The 27814-nt window shown below is 46.1% G+C and overlaps 1 protein-coding gene across 3 annotated transcripts in view; it reads right to left on the bottom strand.

Annotated features, from left to right (window-relative positions):
* LOC138268128 (enoyl-CoA delta isomerase 2-like) overlaps positions 1-27814 on the bottom strand; it is a 231173-nt gene that overhangs the window by 167801 nt on the left and 35558 nt on the right. For 2 of the 3 annotated variants that reach the window (XM_069217539.1, XM_069217556.1), the window contains 2 exons: positions 9984-10149; positions 5229-5327 (listed from right to left, as the gene is read on the bottom strand). In XM_069217539.1, the coding sequence (XP_069073640.1) occupies positions 5229-5327; positions 9984-10149 (265 nt within the window). The remainder of the gene's footprint in view (positions 1-5228; positions 5328-9983; positions 10150-27814) is intronic. The other variant, XM_069217548.1, reaches the window with a different exon arrangement.

Below are 27814 nucleotides of genomic sequence, written 5' to 3'. Positions count from 1 at the left end.
CACCTTTCAGGCTGGATTAATGAATCACTCCTCTTTCTGAGGGTTTTTCCTCTCTGCCACAATCTTCCAAAATGATTTAATGTCACCTTCACGGAGGGCATCGACTAAGATTTCCCATTTGATGTTTTCCCACTCGTTTTTGGCCTTTTTTTAAAGTCTTTTTATATGAATTCCTCGCCACCCTTATCTCAAAGTTATTCCCAGTTTGCAATGCTCTCAACAGCTGGGATTTTGCCTGGCGACAAGAACTGGGAAAGCACCTCAACGGTCTGCCCGTATCTTCCCCTCTTTTCCTTACTACCACAAAGAGGGGTCTTAACCGATTCATCAGGGAGCAGTCTAGCTGAATAAAGTCCACAGATAAAAAGTTGGAAGCCATCAAGGGGGAATAGACTCTCTTTGACTACATGATAAATTGAAGCTTGGACCTTTGTGTCGTTTGCCACCGCTGCCCACCTAACATTCTCATTGTCATTGGTCGCCTTTACATTGTTGCCCGTCACCCATATGGACAAGCTGTTACTTCTGAATAGGGAAGCTGTGAAGACTGCACAGAGGGCTTGATGATCACTGCCAGCTTTAGGGATAACTACCATATCACTAAGGAATTGCCAAAGCATATCACCTACAAAGATGTAATCAAGAAGACTCGCATAGGTTCCTTTTTATACGTGGGTGCAGCCGGGGTATCTGACTTGGTGTTCCCATTGACTTGTCTTAGCCCTGCGTTGGTTATTAAGTTCTCTAGCGGGGCTGCCACTCCCACAGTATGTCTTATCACTTTCTGCACTGGGCCTGTTCTGTCCCAAGGGTCTGCATAATGATTTCCTAGTCGTAAGGGATCTTCCTTGAAACATAGTTGAGTGTTGCAATCCCCTGCTATAATTAGGCCCGCTCCCCCAGGCAACTGGGACAACATATCTGAGAGACAATTCAGCATAGAAATTTGTGTACTTAGTGACGCAGGTCTGATATAGATGTTTACGATAACTATATAGGTATACCTTCTTTGTTTCTTAATACTTAGTTCCACAGCGTAATATCACTGTTAGAACAGTGTATCTCTTTTGCCTTTGGGAATAAGTCTTGTTTTAACCAGATTACCAACCCTCCCAAGGCTCGCCCAGATGGAGATGGGAGAGCAAGGGTCTGGAAGGTCAGGTAACCTTTTCTATGCACCACTTGTGATGCCCACTTTTCTGGAGCAGAACACCTTGGTGCTGATCCATAAAGTTGCATCATTCTGGGTCACTTGTTTTTTATTTCAAACCTGCAACGTTCCAAGATAACAATTTTATTGAATCGTGGTCATGCCCTCCCAGCTCTAACCCCTGCTTTTATTCCCCAGGTAAGTTAGTAGTTGCTTCCCTCCCCCTCTGGTCCCAATGGGCATAAAAGGGGATCCGGTAAGTTGTTTCCTTCTCTCCAATGCTGCTTGCTGTAAGTCTAGTTGTTTTGTAACTCAACAAAGGACTGCTGGATATAAGGCACATGTCCAATGTAGTTGGGAGCTGGGCCTTTAATCAGTCAACATTAGATGTTTCACCAATTACATCTGAGTTGGCACGGTGTGGATGTTGGGGGAGTGAAGTTCTTCGGTTATTCCCACAGCCACTATTTCCCGGTGGTAGAGGAATGGTAAGTTTGACTCTTATTTGTGAAGGGGTACAAGATCTTGATCTTTGCTCGAGGGATAATAGCCCCTCTACTAAATATTGGTTGGCTTACTTCAAGCCTATGAAATCCGACCCTGAGCCTTCTCCTAAATATCTCTGAGCATGGGTTATGTCTTCTGGTATGATTGATCTGCATTCCCTTGTTTTCCTGATCCAGTAGACTACTTTATTTATAAGTGAGCCCCGGGGTTCATTGGTACCCTGGGTTAATTTAGGGACATTCATCAGATATAAGTCATACTGTCTTCCACTGTTATGGGTCTGGGAGGATTTCCATGATTTATCTCCATTCCGAATGGCCTGCCACCCTGGTTTATGGTGAAGGACTTGCCCATCCTCCCCTACTGGTTTGGAGCCACTTGATCTTGTTGTGGCTACTACTGGGGCTACACACCCATATCGGTAGTATTTTGTGCAATCTCCTGTTGGCACCATGTTTACTCTCTCTTCCTTGCTCTCTGCAGGGGTATAGATTTTGCTGTATGGACTTAGAGGTACAAGTAGCTGCTCAGATTCAAACACTGAGGATATTTTCCTTAACTTCACGATTTTAGCAGTTATACCATCCAGTTTCTTATGCAACATCTTACTCAAGGTTTTGATATAATCTCGTAGAATCACAATATCACCCTGCAGGTGGGTTAGTTGGGTCCCAATAAAATCGCCCCCCAATGTTTCTACTTGGTTGAGGGTATCCTCTGTTCGCATAGCTTTACAATCATCATTGCTATACCTTGGATCTGCGAGTGCTGAAAAACTAATGGAACACTCTATTATAGGGTCTACAAGCACTTGTAAAACTGACAACCGCTGATCAGTAGGAGATACAAGAATTGTAGGGGAAACGACCTCTAAGTGGTTCCTCTTTATTGTCTTAACCTGGGGCTCTCTGCTCAAGGTTTCAAAGAATGACTTAACGTCTTTCATCAATACATCAGCCTCTCTCTTCCTAGGAATTTTGAATTTTGGGCTAGTAGGCTTTCCACTTCCTCAATGAGGTCGTCTATTTGAGCACATGGTGCAGTTCTCAGCAGAATGTCTGGGGAACTTTCTAGTCCCTCCCAGCCCATTTTGTTTGCCACTCGCTTTCCTTTTCCACATTCCTTCTCACAGAGCCAAGAATCAGATGGTTTCAAGTATCCCCCTTTAATAAACCGGAGGGGGACGGGCCACTAGAGAGGGCCAAAACGTAAACGTTGAATTGTTTGCAGCGACTCACCAGTGTAGAAGAATTGCTGTTGGGAAATCAAAAGGGGGAGCCCAGCCCTGCCTCTTCCTGGCACGGACGGGCCCGCCCTTGGCCCACGCGCCGCGATGGAGGAGCGGCGCGTTCAGCACAATGGTCAGCTCCTCCCCTTTCTGGCCCAACCTCCTGGCACAGACGCAAGACTTCCTGGGCTTCCCTCCTTCGATGGGCGTGTGTCCCACGAAGCGGTGGGGAAGTGGCGCTTTCAGCGCGATGGTCAGCTTCCTCCTTCAGAGAGCTTGCGTCCCCACACTCAAGCAGCAAGGCCCGTAACTGTCAATGATCAGGAGGGAGACTGGGAACAACCAGGCGTGAGAGCAGCAGGGGGCTGCGAAGAGTAGGGAAAAATCTCAGATGGAACAAAATGCAAAACAGCACCACGGATGCCGCCAGCTCTGTAGCACTGCCGGGCCACAGGTGTATTCCCTCCTCTAATGGCCAGCAACGAACAGCAGTGAACACAGGCTCACCCCCACTACAGGGAGCTGAGAGCCAGTGACGTGAGCAGGCGCCAGCCTAGGTGAGCCACTGGTGCCACTAATGGCAGCCACCCGTGGCAGGCCACAGGCATGCAACAGGCCGTGTACTCCACAGGCCCACGTGGTACTGCCCACGAAGTACGGTCAGGGCTTACTCCACACAGCAGACCGCATCAGCCCCACACGCTCACGGCAACACCTGAGTCCCGGGCCCATGGTCAGCCACACTCCCAGAGGGCCCGCTCTCACAGCTCTGCAGCTCCACAGCCACGCCGCCGGGATCCCAGGCTCCTCCTCCCTGCTATATCATTATCTATCTCATTTTGCCGTAACAGTCCGATGTCCTATGAGTGGATCTGATTTATTACTCCACTATCAGAACTCTATGAATCCTTATGTTACTTGTCACAATAGGTTTAAAGGACTGAAAGGATGAAATTGTGTGAGTTGGACTCATTAAGTGGGAACTCCCTCATGGTGTTTCCATGTGTACAGGGTACAACAGATGTACTCTGATCAACAGGCATTACATCAATTCTTAAAGGTTGTAAAATACCTGTGGTGTTTGTGAAAGAATTAGAGAAGGAACCCTATTAGAAACAAATTCCACCATAGAAAGCTTTTGGAGTGATCTACAGGCTTTAGTCTTACTAGCTTAATATCATGAATGCATAGTGACTGGAGCTCTGGAATTAAATGTAATGCATTGATTATCCTCAATTTACCTAAAAGAGTAATATCATCTGAGTAAACATTCATCACCTTGACGGTTGTCATTGGGGAACTCATGAATAAATCAGATTTTAAAACTTTGAAGACGTTGGCCAACCGGTGTCTTAGGATCAGGGCACATAAAGTCTGAGATAAATAAAAAAGCATTTGGATTGAGAGCCTGAATGGGATGTTTGATTATATTTTCCTTTGTAATACTGGAATTGAACTGCACTTCCAAAACAATAGAGATATCCTTATAACGATCTGGCATGGGTGTTTGTATTCGGAACTTCACATGGCTTTTATGAGTAATGCTTCTTTTCTTTAGCTGAGGTTTTCCCTCTTTCTTTTTCCCCCCTGCAAAGCGCTGATAAGCATTAGACATGGAAAAGATAGAAAAATATATTGATAATGCGTTTAGTCTATGTTTTACCCCCACTACCTCTGATGGCGAGAGGCCCAAAGGTTAAGTCAGGGAATTGCGCCATCAGAGCCTCATCTGCAATGTCAGAAACAGACTCATGTAAATAAAAACTCACACCCTTTAACATAATAGAAAAAATGTATACATGTTTCTTGGAAAGAGAGAGGGAAGATGGAACTCAGATTTTCCCACTTCGGTCAATCTGTGCATCTGAGAGCGAGGAAGAGAAACTGAATTAAGGCTCACAGATATGGAGAAGGAAGCTTTTGGAGAGGAGCAAAGATCAACATCTGAAGTATGAGTTTTAGACAAGGACCTATCTACTTCTTCTCAGGGAAGGGCGGATGTGGTTATAAAAGCATGATCAACCCCAGGATGCTCAAGGGAGCCAGAGTAATTTTAGGGAAAGATGAAATGCCATCATGCAGAATAGCAATAACAAAGATTTCTACCACCCTCTAATGATACGTTTACGTTCCTAAACAGGTGGGGATCACTGGAACTTTACAATATTTTGATCTCAGAGCTGTGTGATGTCCAACGTGTGCCTGTTGAGAAACTCATATACAGAAATGCATGCAGGTTGAGGATGTAAAAAACAAAAGGACACAAACATGCAAACACTCAAAGACTATTTTCTACAGTAATAAAATGGCACTGCTAAGCAAGACAATTCTCTACATGCTTACCTTTGATAAGCTACCCAGAGACTTCCATGCATCCCATTTGGCCTTATTGACAAAGTCCATCATGCCTGGCTTTGGTGCATTACAAGGACCTTCAGTAGCCTGGAGAAATAATGGAGCACACTTTAACAGGCTTGCCAAAGACAAATCCAGTAGTCAAAACACATGTGCATATTTTAGATGAGCAACGTGCTAACCTTACAAAAGGCACACCACAGAACATACTATAAACATTAGAATCAGTAAAAGTAAATTTTGTCCTCAATGCTTTCATCAAACAGCTGGATGCATTTTGTTAACCAGCCAACAGGAAGCATTACACACACTAGTTCACAACATTTACATAATAGGAGGAAGGAAGATTTTCAATTCAGTTTATGATTTATTTTAGCCATTTTAGCCCTGGGAAGCCTTTGGGTAGTCATGAACTCTATAAATATATGAACATAAACAAATACTCCTTCCTTTCTCTATGTCGAAATTTTAAGGACACTGAGTACAAAAGGATTAGCAAAACCTGAAGTAAGAAGTCTTACTCTTAGTGGTTACATAAGAACACACCAATCAACAAACACTTTGGAGTGCCTCATGATGCAGGTGAGCAGGTCATGAAGAAGATAGCAGTAGCTGCCACAGCAGCCTTTGGACTTCCCTCTGATACCGGCAGTACAATTATGAAATAGTGCACCAGATTCGAACACAGAGACAGAAGGAGGTACATAGAACAAAGGCAAGCATGGTCAATAATCAATTATTTAAATTATGCACGTGTAGGGACCCGGGATGAGGTACTGTGGCATACCAAAGTGCAGAGGCACACCTACCAAGTGTAAAATGTCTTAATAATTTTCTGGTTTTATGACAACATGAGGACTGTGTTGCATAATGTAGTGTACAATTTACTGACACTGCATGATTACAGGCCAGTCTCAAGTTCAAGGATGGAAAGTAACACGAGTGCCACTTTGTTTAATTTACTTTCCTTTATGCAGGTATAATACAAACCTTTCAAACAAATAAATTATGCATATGTAGACTTTTAAGCTGATTTCGTGCAAGAACATTTTGTGAGGAGAAACTACAAAATAACAAATAAAAAGAGAATATGATACCAAAAAATAATACCAGACACAGTCAGGCAAGGACATTGCCTGCTCGCTTCACACAGAGACCCTCCGTGGTCTCTGGTTTTGCACTTGAGTTTTCACAAGTGCTGGTCATCTATTTCCGTAGCAGGCCGTTTTATATTCCTATGTCCACCGCTTCTGCTGAGTAAAAAACCTATTCTAAAACAAAATGCTCTCCCGAGGCGCTGGTCACGTGGAAAATGCACCATTTTCAGACGTGTGGTGATATTCTAAGGGAAAGCCACTGCTGCAGTGGCTCTACTGTGTCTCTGAATTGAAATGGGAAAGCGCTGAACAGAGAGAGGAAGATGAATGTCCACTGAACAAATGAAATTTACTTTGAGTTAACCAACCATAATTGTGGCAAGGTTTTCAACATAAGGTTCATATTTATAAGCTGTGAAATCAACCAGAACACCTGGGGTGAACATCCTTTGTCTACAGTAAATTCAAAATCCTATCAATTTGCATATTAATTGCCAGCAGCTAACAATAAGGTACTTGAGCCAGTGAGATTGCATAAAGATAAAATGATCTGCTACATTGATTATCCGATAATCTATTTATTAATGGTTCAAAGCCTGTCCATTTGTTGTCTGATGTAATCTGTGGCGGCGAGGAGAGCGGTCTCGGTGCTATGGTTGCGTCTGAAGCCGGACTGGGAGGGGTCCAGGATGGAGTTGTCCTCGAGGTGGTGGGTGAGCTGCGTGTTGACGATCTTCTCGATGACCTTCGCTGGGAAGGGGAGGAGGGAGATCGGGCGGAAGTTTTTGAGGACGTTGGGGTCTGCCTTGGGTTTCTTGAGGAGGGCGTGGATTTCGGCGTGCTTCCAGCTGTACGGGAAGGTCGCGGTATCGAAGGATAAGTTGATGACCTTTCGAATTTGGGGTGCGATGGTAGAGTCGGCTTTGTTGTAAACGTGGTGTGGGCATGGGTCTGAGGGGGATCCTGAGTGAATGGAGTTCATGATCTTGCAGGTTTCGGCGTCGTCTACGTGGGTCCAGGCGGTGAGGCGGTTGGCGCTGGAGGAGTTGTCGGGGGTGGGGTCCGGCGGAGGCGTGGTGTTGAGGCTGTTGTGGAGGTTGGCGATCTTCTGATGGAAGAAGGTGGACAGGGCGTCGCAGAGTTCTTGGGAAGGTGGGATGTCGTTGACGTTGGCGCTGGGGTTGGAGAGCTCTCTCACGATGCAGAAGAGTTCTTTGCTGTCATGTGTGTTGTTGTTTAGGCGTTCTGTGAAATGGGAGCGTTTGGCGAGTCGGATTAGTTGGTGGTGCTTGCGTGTGGCTTCCTTGTGGGTCGTCAGGCTGGTAGGTTTTTGTTCGAGGAGCCATTTCTTCTTTAGTTTCTGGCAGGTGCGTTTGGAGGTGATGAGTTCGTCTGTGAACCAGGCGGCTTTTTTCTTTTCTTGGTTGACGGTGGGTCTCTTGAGTGGTGTGAGGGTGTTGGCGCAGTCGTGGATCCACCGTCGGAGGTTGATGGCGGCGGTGTCAGGGTCGGTGAGGTCGGTAGGTGGGTTCTGGGCGAGGGTGCTGGTCAGTTGGTCTTCGGTGACTTTGCTCCAGCGGCGGAGAGGAGGTAGTGGGGTGCGGTGGTGTTCGGTGTGTTTCTTGAATGTGAAGTGGACGCAGTGGTGGTCAGTCCAGTGGAGTTCGGTGGTGTGGCTGAAGGTGACGTGGTTGCTTGCAGAGAAGATAGGATCGAGCGTGTGGCCAGCCATGTGGATGTGCATGTGCATGGTCTCCTATGTTGCGGGGGGAATTTAAAAAAGTTTCCACTTTCTCATACAAATAGCTTTTACTCAGCGGTGATGGACAGTGAAAACTGTCCATTCTACTGCCCACTTTAAATCACACAGGCAAATCAACAAAACTATGACAGTCCAAACTCCATCAGAGAGATACTGAAGGTTGGTCTGCCTGTAAATCTAGCACTCGGACCCAGGGTTTGGCTGAAAGGGTGTTTTTTTGCCTTTGCAAAAAAGTACCCTCTCTGCAGAACTCTAAATCAGGCCCAAGTCCAGAAGAAAGCTAAGCTAACTGAAGTCTTCATGGATGATGACTTCACAATACAGATCTAGCAATTAAGTGACCAAGGTCAAGGACCTGAAGCGATGTATTTCAGGACTGAAAATGTGTTGCAGACTGCACTATCCTTGATCTACCTTTTAAAATAACTGACTAGAAAGGAAACCACACCTCCTACTTTCTAACCCATCAGGTTTTCTTCTTCACACCTGGTTGTGGTAGGAGTTTACAACTCAAATAGCTCTAACTCGAACAAATGCGCGACCCATTGCATTTCAAATGCTTGTTTTAATATCCTCTCAATACAGTCAAACACAGGTGAAGGAGCAGAACACTACTTTAACACACTGTCAGCAAATAAGACATGGGATTGTGCCATATGTCACCTAAAGTGGACAGGGAGACTAATGAGGGAAACACCACTGTAAGTATGCGTCGTGTTAGAAAGTGGGTACCCTCCAGGGATTTAAAACATGGGAGATTAGAGGCATTAGCAACTGAGGAGTTTTGGTGGGAAGGGGCGATGGTCCTAAGCCACTGGAGGTCATCTCAAAAGGAATATGAATACTCAGAAGCATACAAATATCTACAGTTACGGCATGCCTTGGCAGCCCCTACAAGAGAGGATTGATAATAATGGATGCCTCTCAAATGGAAGACCCAGTATTCTCCAGGACCCATCCACAGAAAGCGATCTCCTTAATATACAGGAAAATAATCAACAACACACCAGACCTGGTAAGAGGATTTACAGGGAAACTGGAAGAACATGTAGGGACTTTCCTAAAGGAGGGACTGGGAAGAGGATCTCAATGCTCCTGGAGAGGTATCTGTAAGGACTGGTTTCTGAGTGGCACTACTAAAATTACAGCACAGACACTATACCATGGAGCATACCGCACCAGAACACTCCTTGCGAAAATTGGTAGCAGTACAACTGATTGTTGCCTAAGAGGATGTGGGCAAAAAAGCAACTGTATCCATACTCCATGGGACTGTCTCCAACAGAAGATCTTTAACAGAGGGTGGTAGAAGTATTTTACCGATGATAAAAACCTCTTGCGACCGTTACTGACGAAATCGGATATAATGAACATCTACTGGGAAATTTGCAAGGATGCCGCAAAATTATTTACATGCTGGGCTCATTAGGGCCAGGAAGATTGCCGTCCAGTGTTGGCGGTGTGTGTGCTGGGGGAGGGGGGAGGGGGGGGGGGGGGGGGGAGGGGTTGTCAGCCTCTCCCCTGAGCTGAAGCAATGAAAAGCAGACAGGGACTGGTGTTCGCTGACCGATGAGCAGTTATAGGAAGAGAGTAGATTGGCTTGAACTCTGTGGGTCGAAAGATCTCTTGGACCTTGGGCTGGATAAGGGGGAGGGAGGGGGCACCAAGATTGCGATGAAGGACAAAGACAAACGGTACATTTAGTGTGATCCACGTGGTACATACAGATAAAATACTGTGTTGGCCGTTGTTGTTCGTTGCAATTTTGCAATAAAGCGAGGTTGAAAAAAACAGCACAATCAAACATTTCAACACATTCACTTCTGATATCTACTGTTCCCACCTATTCTGTATTGCACCAAGAAAGTGAAGAAGACAAAGTACCTGTTTGAATAAGGCGTACAGCTTCAACTTTACTTCATTGCCCGGGTCGGTCTTTAAAAGCTTCAGCTGCTCTTTCGCCTTTTCAAAGTCTCCTGCGTTGACCTGCATTGCGGCCCCAGTTGTATGCAGTTGCTGTGGTGAGGAAACAACAGCGTGTCCTGCTCTGCTGCAAGGGAAGAAAACATTGAAACAAATATATACTTTGAAAAAAATAAATAAAGCTTGACCTTTCACCTCCTAGAGTCAAGTTAATATCTAACCAAACGGCCGTTCAAATCCAACATTCATCGTTGTAAAGTAATTAACTGTTAAGAGGCAGGAATGTACACTTTGTAACACGGAAAAAGCTTGCAGCAAACAAATGACGAAGATCTGAAAGAAGACGGATTTGATTAGATGTTAAAGGTGGCCAAACCGGGCATAAAAATGAACACACAATTGTATACACGAATTAACATTGTTAGCCTGCAAATCAAATACGGCCTATCAAAGGCAATCCGCTAATGTAACACAGCACTACAAACACACATTCTAATCCAATCTAATGCACGTAATCTACGTTTTTCAGTCTGTATAAATATACACTTTTAGAATACCTGCAGAGCATTAGCCCATAAGGATACTTCAGAAGTGTAGTATTTTTCCTTTTCTGCTAATGCATTCCTTCCATTTTCTAAATCGATTTTAAATTTGTATCTCGTATGAGAATTTTGGGAACATCAGCTGCAGAGGCTGCACTTCATTTTCTTTTTCTGCCCTCGTCGTTTCACCTTTACCGCTATTTCTTTTTTTCTATACACAGTGGGTTAAAGGACCCAAGTCTGTATTGGCTTCCAGTCCATGCAGTTTTATGCATCCAAAAGGACGAATGTTGAATGGGCAACTTCCTGAAAACTGCTTCCAGCTCTTTAGCTGACCAAAGATCTATGAGGGGTGTTGTGGAAGTACTTTCAGAGGTCCTGGGATGGCTGATCACTTTCACACCAAAGCTAGTGGTATTCAATATTTCACACTTTCCGTGTGCCAATAAATACTCCAAAACCTTCATTAACTAGGGGCTGGTTTTGGCAAAAAGGGTATTGCAGAAGGAGCTGGTGCCAGATGGCTCTTCGAAAGGGAGGATGGAATGGAGTTATGGATAAATGCTCACAGATGACTGATGTGCTCCTTCTGCAGAAATAGACATGCCCCACCTGACATGGGTAAAGGGTACCTGTTAGAAATGGGGTCTCCAGTTGGCAGAGGTATACATCATTGCCCAAACAGGGATCACAATCCTAGTCAGAGTAAGTAACACACAATCCAAATTATCCTGTGCCCACCCTCTTGTAGCTTGGCACTGAGCAGTCAGGCTTAACTTAGAAGGTAAAGTGTAAAGTATTTGTGCAATAAATCATGCAATAACACAGTGAGAACAGACAGCACAAAAAGACACCACACAGGTTTAGAAAAATATAGGATATTTATCTGATTAAATGAAGGTCAAAACGATCAAGATTTGATAATCACAATTTGAAATATTACTTTGCAATGATAAAAAGAGTCTTTAGTTCTTAAAACCAATAATTGTCTCTTGCAAGCACAAAGTACCTGGTTTGCGTCAAAATTACATGCACGAGGACCGCAGAGGAGGAGATTCGTGGAAAAAAGTTGGTGTGCATCCGATTTCCGAGCGCACTCAGACGATGTGTCTATTCTTTTCCACGCGACAAGGGCTTTGCGCCGAATTCTGGTATGTAGGCTTGAATCCTCTTTGTGATGTGGTGTCTTTTGATGCCCAGGGACGAGGCGTGGAAATCCTGGGTGTGCGGGGCAAAGCCACAGCTGTTGCATCGATCCGGAGGGTGATGCGGCTGAATTTCTGCCACCCGGCTGGCGCTGCATCGATTCCTCTCTCAGGAAGTCGGGCTGCGTCGTTATGGCTCGGCGATGTGTTGATCTGGTGGGGTGTGCATTGAAGTTCCAGTCACAATCTTGGCGCTGCGTCACTCTCCACTTGGGGAACCGGGCTGCGTCGTTCCGGTTCAGCGATGCAGTGATTTTCTCACCGTTGGACAGGCTATGTGTCGATTTTCACCGCACAAAGAGCTTCTTTGCATAGATGAAGTTTTTTTTTGGCTTGAGACTTCAGGAAACAGGAGGCCAGCTCAATCCAAGCCCTTGGAGAGCACTTCTCAGCAGAGCCGGAGGCCAGAAAGGCAGCAGGGCAAAAGCAAGGCAGCAGTCCTTTACAGCAAAGTAGTCCAGCTGAGTCCTTTGGGCAGCCAGGTAGCGTCTCTTGGCAGGTTGCAGGTTCTGGTGCAGAGTGTCTGTCCCAAGAAGTGTCTGATCTGGTAGGGTCAGGGACCCAGTTTATATACCCAAAAGTGCCTTTGAAATGGGGGAGACTTCAAAGAGTGGTTTTGAAGTGCACAAGGTCCCCTTTCAGTACAACCCTGTCTGCCGGGGTCCCAGTAGGGGGTTTGGCAGTCTTTTGTGTGAGGGCATGCTACTGTCCTTTGAAATGAAAGTGTCAGGCCCTCCATCCTTCCAGCCCAGGAAGACCCACTCAGGGGTTTGGCAGTCTTTTGTGTGAGGGCAGGCTACTGTCCTTTGAAATGAAAGTGTCAGGCCCTCCATCCTTCCAGCCCAGGAAGACCCACTCAGTAGATGTGTGTAGGTGTGACTGAGCATCCTGCGTTTGTGGTTGTCTTGGTGAAATGCACAAGGGAGCTGTCAACCAGCCAAGCCCAGACGTGGATTGGAAACAGGCTGTAAGGCACAGAAGAATTTAAGTGCAGAGAAATGCTCACTTTCTAAAAGTAGCGTTTCTAAAATAGTAATATTAAATCCAACCTCACAAGTCAGCAGGGTTTTGTATTACCATTCTGGCCATACTACATATGACCTATTTACCCCTTTCTATAGCAGGACATATAAAACACACAGATATATGTCCTGCCTTTTACCTACACAGCACCCTGCCCTCTGGGTCACCTAGGGCTTAACTTAGGGGTGACATAGGTAGAAAAAGGGAAGTTTGAGGCTTGGCAAGTACTTTTAAATGACAAGTCAAAGTGGCAGTGAAACTGCACACACAGGCCTTGCAATGGCAGGCTTTAGTTATGGTTAAGGTGCTACTTATGTGGGTGGCACAATCAGTGCTGCAGGCCCACTAGTAGCATTTAAATTACAGGCACTGGGCACATGCAGTCCACTTTACTAGGGACTTACAAATAAATTAAATATTCCAACTGGGTATTAGCCAATGTCACCATGTTTTAAGGGAGAGACCATATGCACTTTAGCACTGGTTAGCAGTGGTAAAGTGTGCAGAGTCCTAAAACCAGCAAAAACAGCGTCAGTAAAGTGGAGGGTGGCAGGCAAAAAGTTGGGGGTGACCACCCTAAGGCTGTCAGGTCTAACAGTACCATATCCAAATATTTATTACCTAGTGGTGCTCGCAACTAGATAGTTATAGTTAGGACCCAGTTTCCATACATGGAGCGTTTGGACTATACCTGTGGCGCCTCTTAACGAATCTTAACAACATTTTCAAAACTTATACTTAGGTTTTGAAAGTTTCAGGATGGTTCGTCAAGCAGGGGCCAAGAAAAAGGGGGAGTCCCAAACCCGTTTCTACCATTAATTTTTCCAAAGGGTCTTTAGACACGCCTACAGTCCAAACTGCTGAATGGAATTACACCAAATTGGCAGGAATCCAGATCCTGTTCCGCAGATAAAATTTTTTGTGGTTTGGTGTAAATTTGTTCAGTAGTTTTGGAATAATCTAAGGCCAAATATATAGATATATATAGGGATGTGGATCCTCCCCTGATCCAACTGTCCCCATGCCGATGTCTGGTTGGCTGCCAATACTTCAACAAGGAAGTGTTGTCAGCCATCTTGGGACTCTGCTTCAGCCGAATCCCAGAAAAAAAAAAAATTAGGAAAGGGGCCAGGGAAGAGTCATCCTGATCCCTTAGATCTGGTGCTGGCAGTCCCTCAGGGACACTGCCAGGGCTAAAAAGCATTTTTCTTAATAAAAAAAAAAAAAAAAAAAGAAAATCTTGAAAAAAAATCTGCGGATCTGGATCTGTGGGTTTTTCAGAGGGTGGCCTCCTGCTCTTTTCTTTTTATTAGCCCGAGGTGGCACAGATCCCGGGGGCATTGAGGACTTTAATAAGGAGGGAGGGGTGCATGGGGCCCTCCTCAGGGCTTCCATTAGCCCTGGGGCCGCCACCCCCCCCCGGAGATGAGTAATTAGAGGGCACTTCTTACAAATAGAATATGGGGGGTGGACACCTAACCCCCTGCAGCCCCAGGAACCACCACCTCCCTAGGGCACTTCTGCAAATTGAATGTGGCGGGCTGTGTGTCCCCACTAACCCACAGCCCCGGGGACCACCACCTCCCGGGCCAATGTTTGTTGAACAGGGGGACTGAGCAACCGCCCTCATGGAGCAATAGATGGCCCTTGGGACCGCCCACCCACAGGGCCGGCTCCTGCTATGTCCTAGGGTGCCCACCCCCAGGACACAGCTGTTTGCTGTGGCTTGACCTCAGCTTAAGACCCGTGTTAGACTTGGCATCCTTGGTGTGGTCTCCCCTAACTTTTTGCCTCTGTTCCCCAGTTTGTTGATGTGTGCTGTTTTTGTTACTCTTGGCACTTTACTACCGCTATCCAGTGCAAAAGCAAAGTGCTCCTATGTAAAATGTATGTGTAATTGACTTTCCATGATTGGCATATTCGATTTACTAGTAAGTCCCTAGTACGGTGCACTAGAAGTGCCCAGGGCATGTAAATCAAACGCTACTACTGGGCCTGCAGCACTGGTTGTGCCACCCACATTAGTAACCCTGTAAACATGGCTCAGAACTGCCACTGCATTGTCTGTGTGTGCAGTTTTAAACTGGCAATTCAACTTGGCAAGTGTACCCACTTGCCAGGCCTAAACCTTCCCTTTTTATACATGTAACACACCCCTAAGGTAGGCCCTAGGTAGCCCTATGGGCAGGTTGCAGTGTATGTTCAAGGTGGGGCATGTACTTATGTGTTTTACATGCCCTAACAGTGAAATACTGCCAAATGTGTTTTTCAGTGTTGCAAGGCCTATCTGTCTCATAGGTTAACATGGGGGCTGCTTTAAAAATGATTAAAGCGTGGATTCCCTTTGGGAGCAGATAGACATGTGGAGTTTGGGATCTCTGAACTTACAATTTAAAAATACATCTTTTAGCGAAGTTAGTTTTTTGATTCTGTGTTTGAAAATGTCACTTTTAGAAAGTAGGCATTTTCTTGCTTAAACCATTCTGTGACTCTGCCTGTTTGTGGATTCCCTGTCTGGGTCAGTTTGACAGTTGGGCTGTTTCCACCTCTCTCTAGACAGTGACACAAAGGGAGCTGGGGTGTAGCCTGCATATCTTGATGAGCAATCTGTGCTGGGAAGGAGGGGAGGAGTGGTCACTCACACCTGAAAGGGCTGTGCCTGCCCTCACCAAATGCAGTCACCAACCCCCTGGTGTGCGCCTGGGGCCTGGCCTGGGCAAGGCAGGATCTCACAAATATGAGAGGCTTTCCTTTGAAGTAGGCCTACTTCAAAGGCAGTAAGGGGTATGAGAAGAGCACCCAAAACCCCTGAAGATCAGATCACTTTTGGAACCAAGAGGAACCTCTGCCAAGGAGAAGAGCTGAAGAGCAGTGCTGCCCTGCCTGTGACTGTGCTTTGTGGGGCTAGCCTGCAGTTGCTGCTTCTGCCTGTGAAAGGGGATAAAGACTGGACTTTGTGGTATATTCCTGCTTGAGAAGAATCTCCAAGGGCTTGGACTGAGCTTGACCCCTACTCTGAAGTCTCAAGGCCATCAAAGACTCCCCCCCCCCCTACGAGCACCTGGACTCTCTGCTGAGACTGCTGCCCTGACAAGTGGTGCCCTATCCAGTCAGTGGGCGCTTGAAAGGACAAGCTGGTGAAAATCCAAGAAAACCGACTTCGGACAACTCTGAACCGATGCGGCTGCCGAATCCCGTAACGTCGACTGCAACCGAATCCGTGGCCCTTGCTGGAGTGTGAGGACCCTCGCAGGCCCGACATCGCTGCAGCCCCGCCGAAGTCCGCAGAAGTCGCTGCACCACGCTGTGACCGCCGGATATTGACTCCGCCTGAAGTGCGTGGATTCAACGCTTCGCACTGACGCCACCTCACCTCCACCGCTCCAAGGACCCTACGCCTCTTTGTAACGCCTCCAGGTCCTTTGCCCCGCAGCACTGGAACCAAATCCGCCTCAGATTCAGCGACACCGTGATCCCCGACTTTCGCGCACCGGCTTATTTTCACACTTTACTAAGGGACTCTACCTAGAGTTCTGCGTGACTCCGTACCCAGCGCTATTGGCGTCAGATTGTTGGGAACAACTCTGTCACAACGCTGTGTAATCACATCATCGAAGCATTTTGTGTTTCTAATCGCTTTTTTTTAGTTTAATCCTTAACAATTCATAACTCGACTTATGTATGTTAGATGCTTGTCATTTTGGTCTTGTTTTGTTTAAATAAATATTGGCTATTTTTCTAAACCTTTGTTGAGTCATTTTTTAGTGTTTTCACTACATCACTGTGTGTGTTGGTACAAATACTTTACACCTGGTCTCTGAAGTTAAGCCTGCCTGCTCGTGCCAAGCTACCGAGGGGGTGATCTGGGGTTAACCAAGGGTGATTCTCCTTTACCCTGGTTAGAGTGAGGGTCCTTGCTTGGACAGGGGGTAACCTGACTGCCAACCAAAGACCCCATTTCTAACAACCAGGCCCTGAGGGATGGGGTCCTTGGGGCTGAGATCGACCTGGGGAGGGGGCTGCGGGTTCCATCCTGCCCCCCAAAAATGTAATATGAAGGTCGGGCCCTGGAGAGGGCGGCCGCTCAGTCCCCCTCTCCAAAAAATAACATTTAATGTTTAGGCCAGGCTCCAGGTAATGGGGTCTAGAGGGCTAAGATCGGCCTGGGAAGGGGGCTGTGGGGCCCCCTCACCCCCAAAAAATTATATTTAGGACAGGCCCTGGAGGATGGGGTCCCCGGGTCCAAAATCGGCCTGGGGAGGGAGGCCATGTGCCCCCTCCCAAAAATGTAAATGTTTAGTCCACGCCCACGGAATAGGATCCCCGGGGCCAAGTTTTGCTTTGGAAACGTGGCCCCCACAGCCCCAAAAAATAAAATGTTTAGTCCAGGTGCAGGGAGATTAGGTCCCCGGGACCGAGATCGGCCTGGGGATTGGTGTGGTGGTGTGGGGGTGGGGGTGGGAGGCCATGCAGAGTTTGGTTGGTAATTGGGGTTGGCCGCAACTGCTCATAGGTCAGGCCCTGAGGCCAACACCTGCTGAGCACAGCTGGGTTGTTATAGGGGTTGGCCACAGTGCCTGGCCTACCCCAGCTGGGTTGTTATAGGGGTTGGCTGCAGGCCCTGTGGCCAACCGCCGCTGCGCGCAGCCAAAGGCCATGCGTGGCGGTAGTTAGATTAACGTAGAGTAATGAAAATTAAACACAGAAATTCACTGAAGTAAACCAAAGTTTACAGAGATGTTATAGTTAGGAAATATAATGAAAAGAACCCTAGAAATTCCCTTACAAAAACAAAGGGTACAGGCTAGTTATAACTAGGTTCACATCTTAAACATACAAAACCATAGAAAGTCACCTGTTTTATTTAGAGTTCTCAAGTGACTAACTCGTGCCCTTGCCATGCACTGCTAATTACCCCACAAATTCCGGCACTCACAACATCTTTGATAACATCATGTATAACATCAATGTAATATTTGCAGTAAAATTTTTGTCGAACAAACTGTGCATGGCGGGGGCACGAGTTATAGTTACCTTAGGGCATGAGTTATAGTTACTTGAGATAACAGGTGAATTTCTATGGTTTTATATGTTTAAAACGTGAACCTAACTGTAACGTCCCAGTAACCTTTGTTTTTTTAAGTGAGTCTATATATACATACACATGCAAAGACATGCAACTAAATCGGTCCATTTGAATGAAAACTTTCCTAGCTATCGTAACGGAAAGTTTCACTTCTATTAAGGACAAGGAGGTGAGGATTATGCCTTCTTTCTTCACCACTTTATTTCACAGCAGCCAGTAGAAAATTACATTTCCCAAGAACAGTGGGAAACTTAACCAATAACGAGTCAACAACCAATCAGCAGTCCATCCGAGATATATAGTCCTTCTCCAGTGTTGCCACGTCCTCTTTCTTTGTGCGACCGAAAGCAACTTGTCACTTCTCTCAGTCTTGCTTGGACCCATCAAATCCTGACTGAGGAGGAAAACAACCAACATCAGGTCCCATCCTAGAGGAGAGTACAGCATAAACTAACTGTAATTCCAATTACCTTCAATAAACAAAGCTTATTCTACACATTTGTCTGTGCATATACTTGCAGTAAGACCTCAATCCAAGATGTCAACATTAAGCAGTAGTTATTCTTACCCTTACGTAGAGTGGTTCCAGCAAGGGATGAGGTTTTCCAAAGTGTGTGTGTGGGGGAGGGGGGGGGGGGGTTGGGGTGGAGGGAGAGGAGTTTAATCCTCGCCTGCAAGACCTTAAAAGGATTGAAACTTTCCGTTACAACACATAGGACATTTTTTATTCTATGTCAGGACGGGAGGCGAGGATTATGCTACTTTAAAGCTTACCTACTATGAGTGAAGTCATATTGAGGACCAGCTTAAAGTAAAATTTCTTAAAAGTGGAGTGCGAGGACCAGTCCGCTGCACTGAGGAGGTCTTCCAATTGAGCTCCAAGGGAGAATGCTTTGGACGCCGTAGCCCCTCTGGCCGAATGAGCCCCAAAAATGTTGGTGACGTTACCAGCCTCCTGCATCGCCTAGCGGACCCACCTGCCGATTGTTGGTGAAGACATGGCCCTAAGAAGTTTCCTGAAAGCAATCATCAGCTGTCTTTCCCCAGGGGGTCCGAGTTCCACCGTCATGGCCTTATAGCATTTGATACATCTGACCATACATAACTTAAGGGAATCTGGGAACAAAGGGTAGGATACCACCTTTGAACTGCACTCAGTCCTTCTAGTAATGTGGAATGTAACCCCATCTGGAATAAACACTCTACCTGTGACCTCCAAAGCCCGAACATCCAACACCTGCCTGCAAGAAATAAGACACAATAGCGTGGCCAGTTTAGCTGAGAGCTCCTTATGTGAAAGATATTTGTTGGCTGGCCCAGAAAGGAAGAGGTTGAGGACTTGATTGAGTGACATCCCACAGAGCAGAGTACTGAGGTTCAAGAGGCAAGGACAAGCAAATAGCCCTCATCAGTTTACGCACCAATGGGTGCTCCCCCACTGGGGAATGACCTGTAGAGATTGCAGACCTGAATGTGTTGATCAACCTGTAAGCGAGGCCAAAGAGGCAAGGAAATTTCGGATGTGCACAACTTGCGCCTCCACCGGATCTAGGTGTCGCCGATGATACCAGCCGAGCCATCAAGACCAATCCAACAAATATTGCGTAATGTTGCTGTCTGCCCATTTCTCAGAGAGGACGGTCGCAGCCTGTTCCAAAATTCCTGGGACTTTAAAGCATTCCTTGTAAGCCGCTAAGCCATAAATGACAGAGATCTCTCCCTCACTAGAGGGTGGGACTGCCTTTGGCATTCGTAAGAAGATCTGGAAGGTGGGGTAGAAGGATTGGAAAAACCCAAGAAAGTTTCAGAATAGCTGAAACCCAAGCTTGAGCTGTCCAAACCGGAGTTAGCAATACCAGCTCCGCTTGTTGCCACCGCACCTGGGCCGTGAGGCGAGTGATCATGGCAAATGGGGGAAAGGCATACCCTTGTTCCAAGCACCAGTTCTGAAGGAAACATATGTGGCAGTCGTTTCTGGGTCTGGTCTCCCAATGAAATACCTGGGAAGGTGGTGATCCATGCGTGATGCAAATAGGTTGATCAAAAACGGACCCCAGTGTGACTGAAGGGCCTGGAAGATGGAGGGCTTTAGTTGCCAAAGACTGGAGTCCTTCAAGTGTCGGGGGTACCAATCTGCTACCTGGTTGGCTATCCCCAGTAAATGCTACACTGTCCCTAGGATTTGGTTGGACAGGCAATAATCCCAGAACGACCTGGCCAGATCCAAAAGGGCCTTCGAGCGAGTGCCCCCCCAGGTAGTTTATATATCTCACAGCTGCCACATTGTCAATTTTGAGGAGGACACAGCATTTTGCTTGATCTTTGGTCTAGCATTTGACCGCGAGTGAACCTGCCAGGAGCTCAAGGCAGTTGATGTGTAAGGATTTTTCTCAAGTGGACCATAGACCTCCTGTGCAGAACGCACCACAACATGTGCCCCATCCCAAGCCACTGGTGTTGGATTCTATGCTGAGGTCGGGAAGGGATCCAAAGATTCCGCGGCCGTTCCAGGACTCCATGTGATCGAGCCACCACTGTATCTCCTCCTGAGCTTCGTCTGACAACAGGACTACTTGAGAGTACTTCAGGCCTCTTCGGACATGAACAGCTTTGAGGCGTTGCAGGGCACGATAGTGGAGAGGGACCGGGAATATGGCCTGGATGGAAGAGGACAACAAGCCCATAACTCATGCGATCTGGCAGAGAGGTTGATGACTTGGCCAGCAAGAGGCGCAGCTTGTGCCTGAACTTGTTCATCATCCTGGAGGGGAGACCAAGATTAGCCTGTACTGAGTCCACCACAAAGCCCAGGAATACAAGATTCTGGGTAGGAGGGAGGATTGACTTTGGGCCGTTGATGATGAATCCAAGAGACTCCAAGGGGGAAACTGCCATCTGAAGAAGTGACGGTAGGGTCTGAGGAGATTGATCCATCAGGAGATCGTCTAGATAAATGATCAAGCAGACTCCTACTGCCCTAAGGAATTCCACTACCCGATGCATGACCTGGTAAAGCACCAGGTGGCGGATGACAGATTGAATGGGAGGGACATGAATTCAAAGGTTTGCCCCTGCAACTGAAATTGGAGGAATCGAATGTTGGGGGTGGGGGGGAATATCAGAACCATCAGGTACGCCACCTTGAGGTTGAGGAGCGCCATCCAGTTGTTGGGCTGTAGAATGTCCTGTAGTAGATGGATGCCCTCCATCTTGAAGTGGCAGTAAACCAGCCATCATTGAACTCTCTTAAGTTGATGACTGGGCGTTCCCTGACATTCCTTTTTTCCACAAGGAACAGGTTGCTGAGGAAACCTGCTGGGTGAGGAGATGTTCTGGCGACCGCCCTTTTTTGAATTAACTCAGAAATCTCTGAGGCCACCAATTGTTTGGCGGTGGCGGAAAAGACCATCAGAGTGGGGGGTTGCAGTTGAATGGGCAAGCCAAAAAAGTTATAAGGAAACCTTGGACGGTTTGGAGTACCCAAGCATTGGAAGTGTGAGCTGCCCAGTTGTCGAGGAAGCCTGCCCTCTAGAGCGTGCAAAGGAAAGGAAAGTACACTTACCTTGGGAGGAGCCGAAGGAGCCCCCACCATTTTGGGCACCTCTGTATTTGGGGTGGGGTCCGCGGGATCGAATGATCCAAATTTGGAAGTGTCCTCGTACTGCCCACGCTTAAAGCCTTGTCCTCTGCCAGAGAATGGGTGTTGCGAGCGGCCGGCTGAGCGTCCCCTGCCTCGACCAGCCCCAGCAAAACCCTGGGGTGTGAAAATCTGATCGAAGACTGTGCCTTGTCAAGAGAGTTGAAGGTCTGGACGAACTTGACCAATTCCCAGACAAAGGCTTTCCCAAACAATCTGCCTCTCAAGTTGCCATATCCCCCAGTTTAGGGTCTATCTTGATGAGGAGCGAGCAGCGCCTCTCCGTTGAGATGGCGCAGTTCACATTCCCGAAGTAGATAAATCGCTTGCTAAGCCCATCTGGAGAGCACCTCTAGCGAAATCAGGATGCCTGAAGCCTTGGCATCCTCCCTCCGCCATGTCCAGGATGTGCGTTAGAGGCCCAGAGATGACAAACAACTTGTCCTGGCACGCACACCAGGACCGGTCTATCCCTTTTTTGGGGTTGTGCATAAATTTCCCCAAAAATGTCTATTTCAGGGTTCAGTGCCACCTTATGTCCTAATGATGGGAGGGGGCATTTGGCACGCAGGCTATTCCAGACCTCTTCGTCAAGCGGCTTGCGCAGCTGGCCCGTGACGTACGTTGCCACCTTGTGAGCGGGGAGAAGGTGAAGGAGGGGGGGGGGGGGTCCGGTGATCTAGGGTGGATTAGAAGCTCGGGTTCGAGCAGGTCAGATGACCCCTGGGGGGCAGTGTCTGGAGAGGCCTCTCGTGTTTGTGAGGAGGGGCGCCATGAGTGTGACCTCTCATCTTGGTCCCCTTCCAAGCCGGACTGAAGGGCCCAAGAATGGAAGGTCATTCTCTTGAGGCAGTCCCTGAGCCAAAAAGGCCAGTTTCAGACTATCAAAGGCACCAAAGTCAACTCCTGAATTGTAGTTTCTCTTGCGTTTTGGAAGTTTTGCCAGTTGAGCCACCAGACCTGGAAGTGGGGGGCATTAGCCTCTTAAGGTCTTCCCTCCCTGAGAGGGATTTGTTGTATAGCTCTGTGTAGTGCAGTAATTTCTGCTCCAGGCGGGGCACTGCGTGCTGCACCACATTCCAGATGGAGCATCCATGATCTTGCAGAAGCGGTCATCAATTGGCAGGTAGGTAACCTGTTCCTCCTCTGCATAGGACTCCTCAATGTCACTCATGGTGGGTTTCTGTGAACTGGAATACCCACTGGCAGGGAGTTAATGTAGATCTAAAGTTAGGGGGTGCATAGGGTGATAGGGTGTGAGAACGATCTGGTTACCAGGGCCTGCTATAAAGGGCAAAGTCACTGGGTGATTGTCTCAAATCTTTATTTGTGGTCAGAAAGCCAGGGCAGCACCAAGGTATTTAGGGAAAGAAATCCTTGCCAGGGCCAAAAGTATGAGGGCTGGAGGCACCAAACGCCCTGGACTCACCCAGGCTTCTACCGCCTGGGCTGGTGCAGAGTGAGGCGTGTTTACCGTATGCGGAGCGCTCTTCGCACTTACTAATAATACAGTCCCCCGGTGTGGGGCGTTGAGCTCCAGGTGGGCATGGGGACAAGGCACAGTCACGGGCACCAAGCCAGTCACATTGCTGATCCGACTCGGTCGGGTTGAAAAACACGCCGGTCGGGAAACCCCAACAAGCCTCGGGCGTAGGTCGTGCAGCAGTTGCAGTACTCACTGGTGGCCGGATGACCACACTGCACTGGCCCCCAGGCAGCGCACTGCAATTGACTCAGCGACCGCGGAGGGGCACCACGCGTTCCCGCGGCTGACCCTACAAAGGAAAATAGTTAACAATACACCAGTAAAGAAATAACATGTATCCAAGTAACAACATGGAAGATATATATAAAGAGAATCAGCCAAAGGCCACAGCACTTATCTCGGCTGCGAGAGCAAAACTGGCAAAACGTGGCAAAACTGGTGAAGAACTATGTATCTGAGATGGACTGATGATTGGTTTTTGACTCGTTGTTATTGGTTGAGTTTCCCACTGTTCGTGGGAAATGTAGTTTTCTACTGGCTGCTGTGAAATAAAGTGGTGAAGAAAGAAGGCATAATCCTCGACTCCGGTCCTGACAGAATTTGTTTTGTGAAATATATAGAGAGTAAAATGGTTTATAAAAAAAATATAAAGACAGAATTGATCTTTAAGTTTGGAGCCAACAGCGACATTTTGAATATTACAGACCATGTATTTGCTATTTTATTTTAAAGGTTTTGTTAATACTCTCCCGTGAATAATTAATTTATATGCAGCCATTACCATGTGTGTTTTTATGTGCTCCTCTCCTACCCTTAATCACGTATGCATATATAAGAAGCACTGGGCAGTTTTCACTTAGTCATTAAGCACCCCGATGATACTCATCTTTGGGTATCAGCATATGGTATCTTGAAATGCTAATGTTTACACAACATTTTCTATTTACTGCTTAGTCCTAGGCACTTCTAAATTTTAGTTTCATTTATGGAAATGTGCCTTTGAAAAGGAATTCTGACAGCTTGAATTTTCCAGACTGTCTGCTCAAATGTTTGTCATCTCAATTGTTCACAATACGTTCCTCGGCCTCCTAGGGTGACAGGGTCTGCCCCCTCAATTTAACACAACTACAACTTCATGGCTCAATTCTTTTTAATTATTTTCCCAAAAATTATAGAATTCACACTCCAACTGTTTACTTATTGTTTTCCGTTCTGTTGAAAACTCTATAATTTTTAGGTCTGGCCTAGAGCCAGCATTAGCTGTTTTGCCAGTTTCTAGTAAAAACATTCTAAGCATAACGTATAGAAAGATGTAAACATACAGGAATAATTGGCACAGCCCTTTTCATCCACGGTTTTAATGTCCACCAAGGCATACAGAAGGAAACGGGTCAGGACATTTCAATCACTGACTCTTGCCCTGTACGTCATGGGATTTTTCTTGATCACATGTGCACATCTACCTACAAACTAGTGCACTCCAGAGCCAGGGCAGAAAGGCCAAATGTTCTACTTTGTCATTGCCTTGTTTTCTTTCTATTCTTTATCCATGTTTTAGAAGTCTGAGTGTTTAGACCAGATCCTTAGGTTACAGCAATTCAAAGCCAATAATGTATTTCCTTTGCAGCGGTACGAATCATATTTTCCCGTGATGTGCAGGAACTCTTTAAATTGTTTATATACCTATTGTAAGTACACCTGCCAACTAGGAATCACCTGGACTGTTCCATGAAAAATAAAGACAATGGTTAGTTTATTACTAAACTTAACATTTTTCTTGCATGCATACTGCAGCCTCATATAGTTTTTCCCACTTTCTTTGTGCCACGTTTGAAATAAAAAATAAAAACAAAAATTAACCCATGCACCAGCTTGATAATGCCAGTCTTATTAGCTTTGACAATGCTTGCGTCTTTCATGGCATGGTACGTCAAAGTATACAGAGAGACCAGAATGTAATACAAACATTAGTTCTAACGATGCTCAATATACGACCTGCCTAATAGTGTTTCTGTCTACTGATTTTTGTACAACTGCAGAAATTATACTATTGCTGCATGCAATCATGAGCAACATGTCGCAGATCTCTTAATTAATTTGGGCCTGTCAAATAAGCCATTGTGTTAAGGTTCATATTTTTAGACAATAATTTGCCCTTGTATCATTAATTGCGCTCAGCTTGGGGATAAGCTGCCCTAGATCGCTGGAGGTTGATGCACAACTAGATCATACTCCCTGTTCCTATGTAAACATTAATTCTCTCAAAAAGGTCCACCGGGACTATAGTTCATACCAGAGGCTACGCTATTGTGGCTGGAAGTGTAAAACGGAACTAACAATGGATAAGGAATGACTCTCCAATGTTCAATAATGCTATTGCTTGTGAGCAATACAAGTGTATTGAAAAACAGATTTTTCTGTTCTAGAGTGACTATAACAATCGAATAGAGAGATGTGCAATGTGAAAACTCTGCGCGTATCTCAGAAGAGACGTAGCTGTGTATGCTGCAGTTCAGGAAAGAGGTAAGTTACTGAAGCTGAGCGAGTCTATCGGCATTAGGCTATAAAGGCACAGCGCAAGCCAAAGCAGGAATACACTGTAAGAGATCTGCGAATGCCACAATACTGGGATCGCTAATGTGTGCAGACGGGAAAGAGGGGCACAGTGAAAGATCTGACTGCAGAAACATTAACATATTAGTGTGTATGTTTTCGAAGACTGTTGAGTGCTTTGGAAAAAAGGGCATTTTCTAAGTGATACCTTATGTAGCGAAGATGTACTCTAAGTGGTTGGCGGCATCACACTACATAGCACTGCCAAATGAAAATGGTTCTATTTTGATTACAACAAAATTATGGGTTCAATTCCTGAATTAATCTAAGCCACTCATTGGTAATTACTCGGGACACATCCCAGTCCAATGCTTTTTTGCCTACCATCGTACCTCAAGCAGGATCCATGTATATGCAAGTCAGACATGGGTCTCCTCTAATAGAAACAGTCCACCCGAACTGCCAGTCTAGGTCCATTTTGAACGGGAATACAACCACAGACAGATTGTTGTCTATTTCGGCCTCTGCAATAGGATGCAGTTGGTTCTAAAGGCACAGTGAGTAAGAGAACCATTTCTAATAATACCTGTTGCTTAACACTCTAAGTGGCCAAGGGTATGCCCAACATGGGTCACTTTCTTGCTGTGCCACAGGACCCAAGCTGTATCTCACTGACAGGTCTAACAATCCAAAACTGGTCTGAGGTAGCTTAATTTTCTTCTGCAGGGGGCCGTGTCCGTCAGGTCAACATGGTTCCTACTAGGAATAGTTATTACTGATTTGCAAAAGGCAGACCTCTCAGAGTGGCACAGTGGGTCAAAAAGATGGTTTGGAATGTGTTTTGCTTTCCTGCTCTTATCTCATAACCGAGCTTATAGAACCTCTCTGGAATACACTTCTGAGTTTAAAGAAGACATTTATTGTTATTATTTCTTCACCACGAGGTTCTTGAGAGACAAAATTAGTAGATTGGAAGCACATGTTCAAAAGTAGTCGCAGCAATGAAAGCAAAATATATCAAAGTACTTCTCAGTTGCAATGTACACAGCAAATACATGTGATTATATTATAGCATAACTTCAAAGCAAAGCATAAAAGTCAAAATTCATCACTGTAGGGCCTATAGCTCAGCTTCATCTTTCTGGGGTCTGCAAGTTGATGACTCCGGTCAACTGCGAGAAAGAGATTTTCTACCCAAACGGGAGACAGGCAACTGACGTCTAGTTCCTGTCTGAAGTCAAGCAGATTCAATCTACCCCTGCTGTAGTCCAGAGTCATCCTTAAAAGCAAACTCAGTGTGAGAACCGAAGAAACTTGGAGAGTGGCTAATTCTCCGAGCTCACTTGTTCTCAGACTGGATTGCGAGGTAAACACAAAATCTACGTGCTCTTATCAGCTAAGGTCTGGTGTGAAAAACACTGCTTGGTCTACCATGTGGAAAAACACAGCTCTTCTGCAATGTCTCAACTGCAATGTCTAACCCTGGTTACAGATAATTTGCTGTTGAAGCCAGAACTTCTTTTGACACCTTACACAAGCACTGCAGGCTGTTTTTTCTTGTGAAGCACAACTGAACTCAAAGATGAATACAGAGAAGTATTTCAAGGAATTTAATTGTACTTTGGAAATTAACCTGAATAATTTAAAATACAATTCCAGAGATAAAGATTGAAGCATGGACTCTACTTTTGGGTCACACTGAAAACCAAGCTACATGATGAATGGGAAAGATCTTCATCACTTAAATAGGATGTTGATGTTTTCACAATGTACACTGAGTTTCGAGACACAATCTCAAACATATATCACAGCCACAGAGCTTGTACTTGCATAAGTTCCAGGAATGCAGAGTGCCATCAATATCGAAGAGTCTGAGGCATAGACATATCCTGGATATCCAATACAGCCCAGGAGAGTGATAAGACAAAGTGTGGATATAAAGTACCTCAGTCCAGTCAACACTTCACTGGAAGTTACAGCTTCTGTGACAGAAGGTTAATTGTTTATTTGCAACTCCTACAACTTGAATTTGTTTTCCAAAGAGGGGTAGGTTGAGAACCTCTGCTGTTCTTACAGTAGAGTGGGTAGCACCAGTGCCAATTAAAAATTACACAGGTGGCCATTCACCACACCATCTACAAATTGACCTCTCAGAATGCACCAAGTATGCAATAATCCTGCCCCCTCAGGCACAGTCATTGTGATAGATCAGAATTGTAATCCTCATCTGTTGGGATCATAGGGTACTGTTGGAACTTTC

This window comes from Pleurodeles waltl, chromosome 2_1, assembly GCF_031143425.1.
Source record: "Pleurodeles waltl isolate 20211129_DDA chromosome 2_1, aPleWal1.hap1.20221129, whole genome shotgun sequence".
Taxonomy (NCBI): Eukaryota; Metazoa; Chordata; class Amphibia; order Caudata; family Salamandridae; genus Pleurodeles; species Pleurodeles waltl.
The sequence above is the reverse complement of the archived record's forward strand: the minus strand, read 5'-3'. Positions and strand labels throughout refer to the sequence as shown.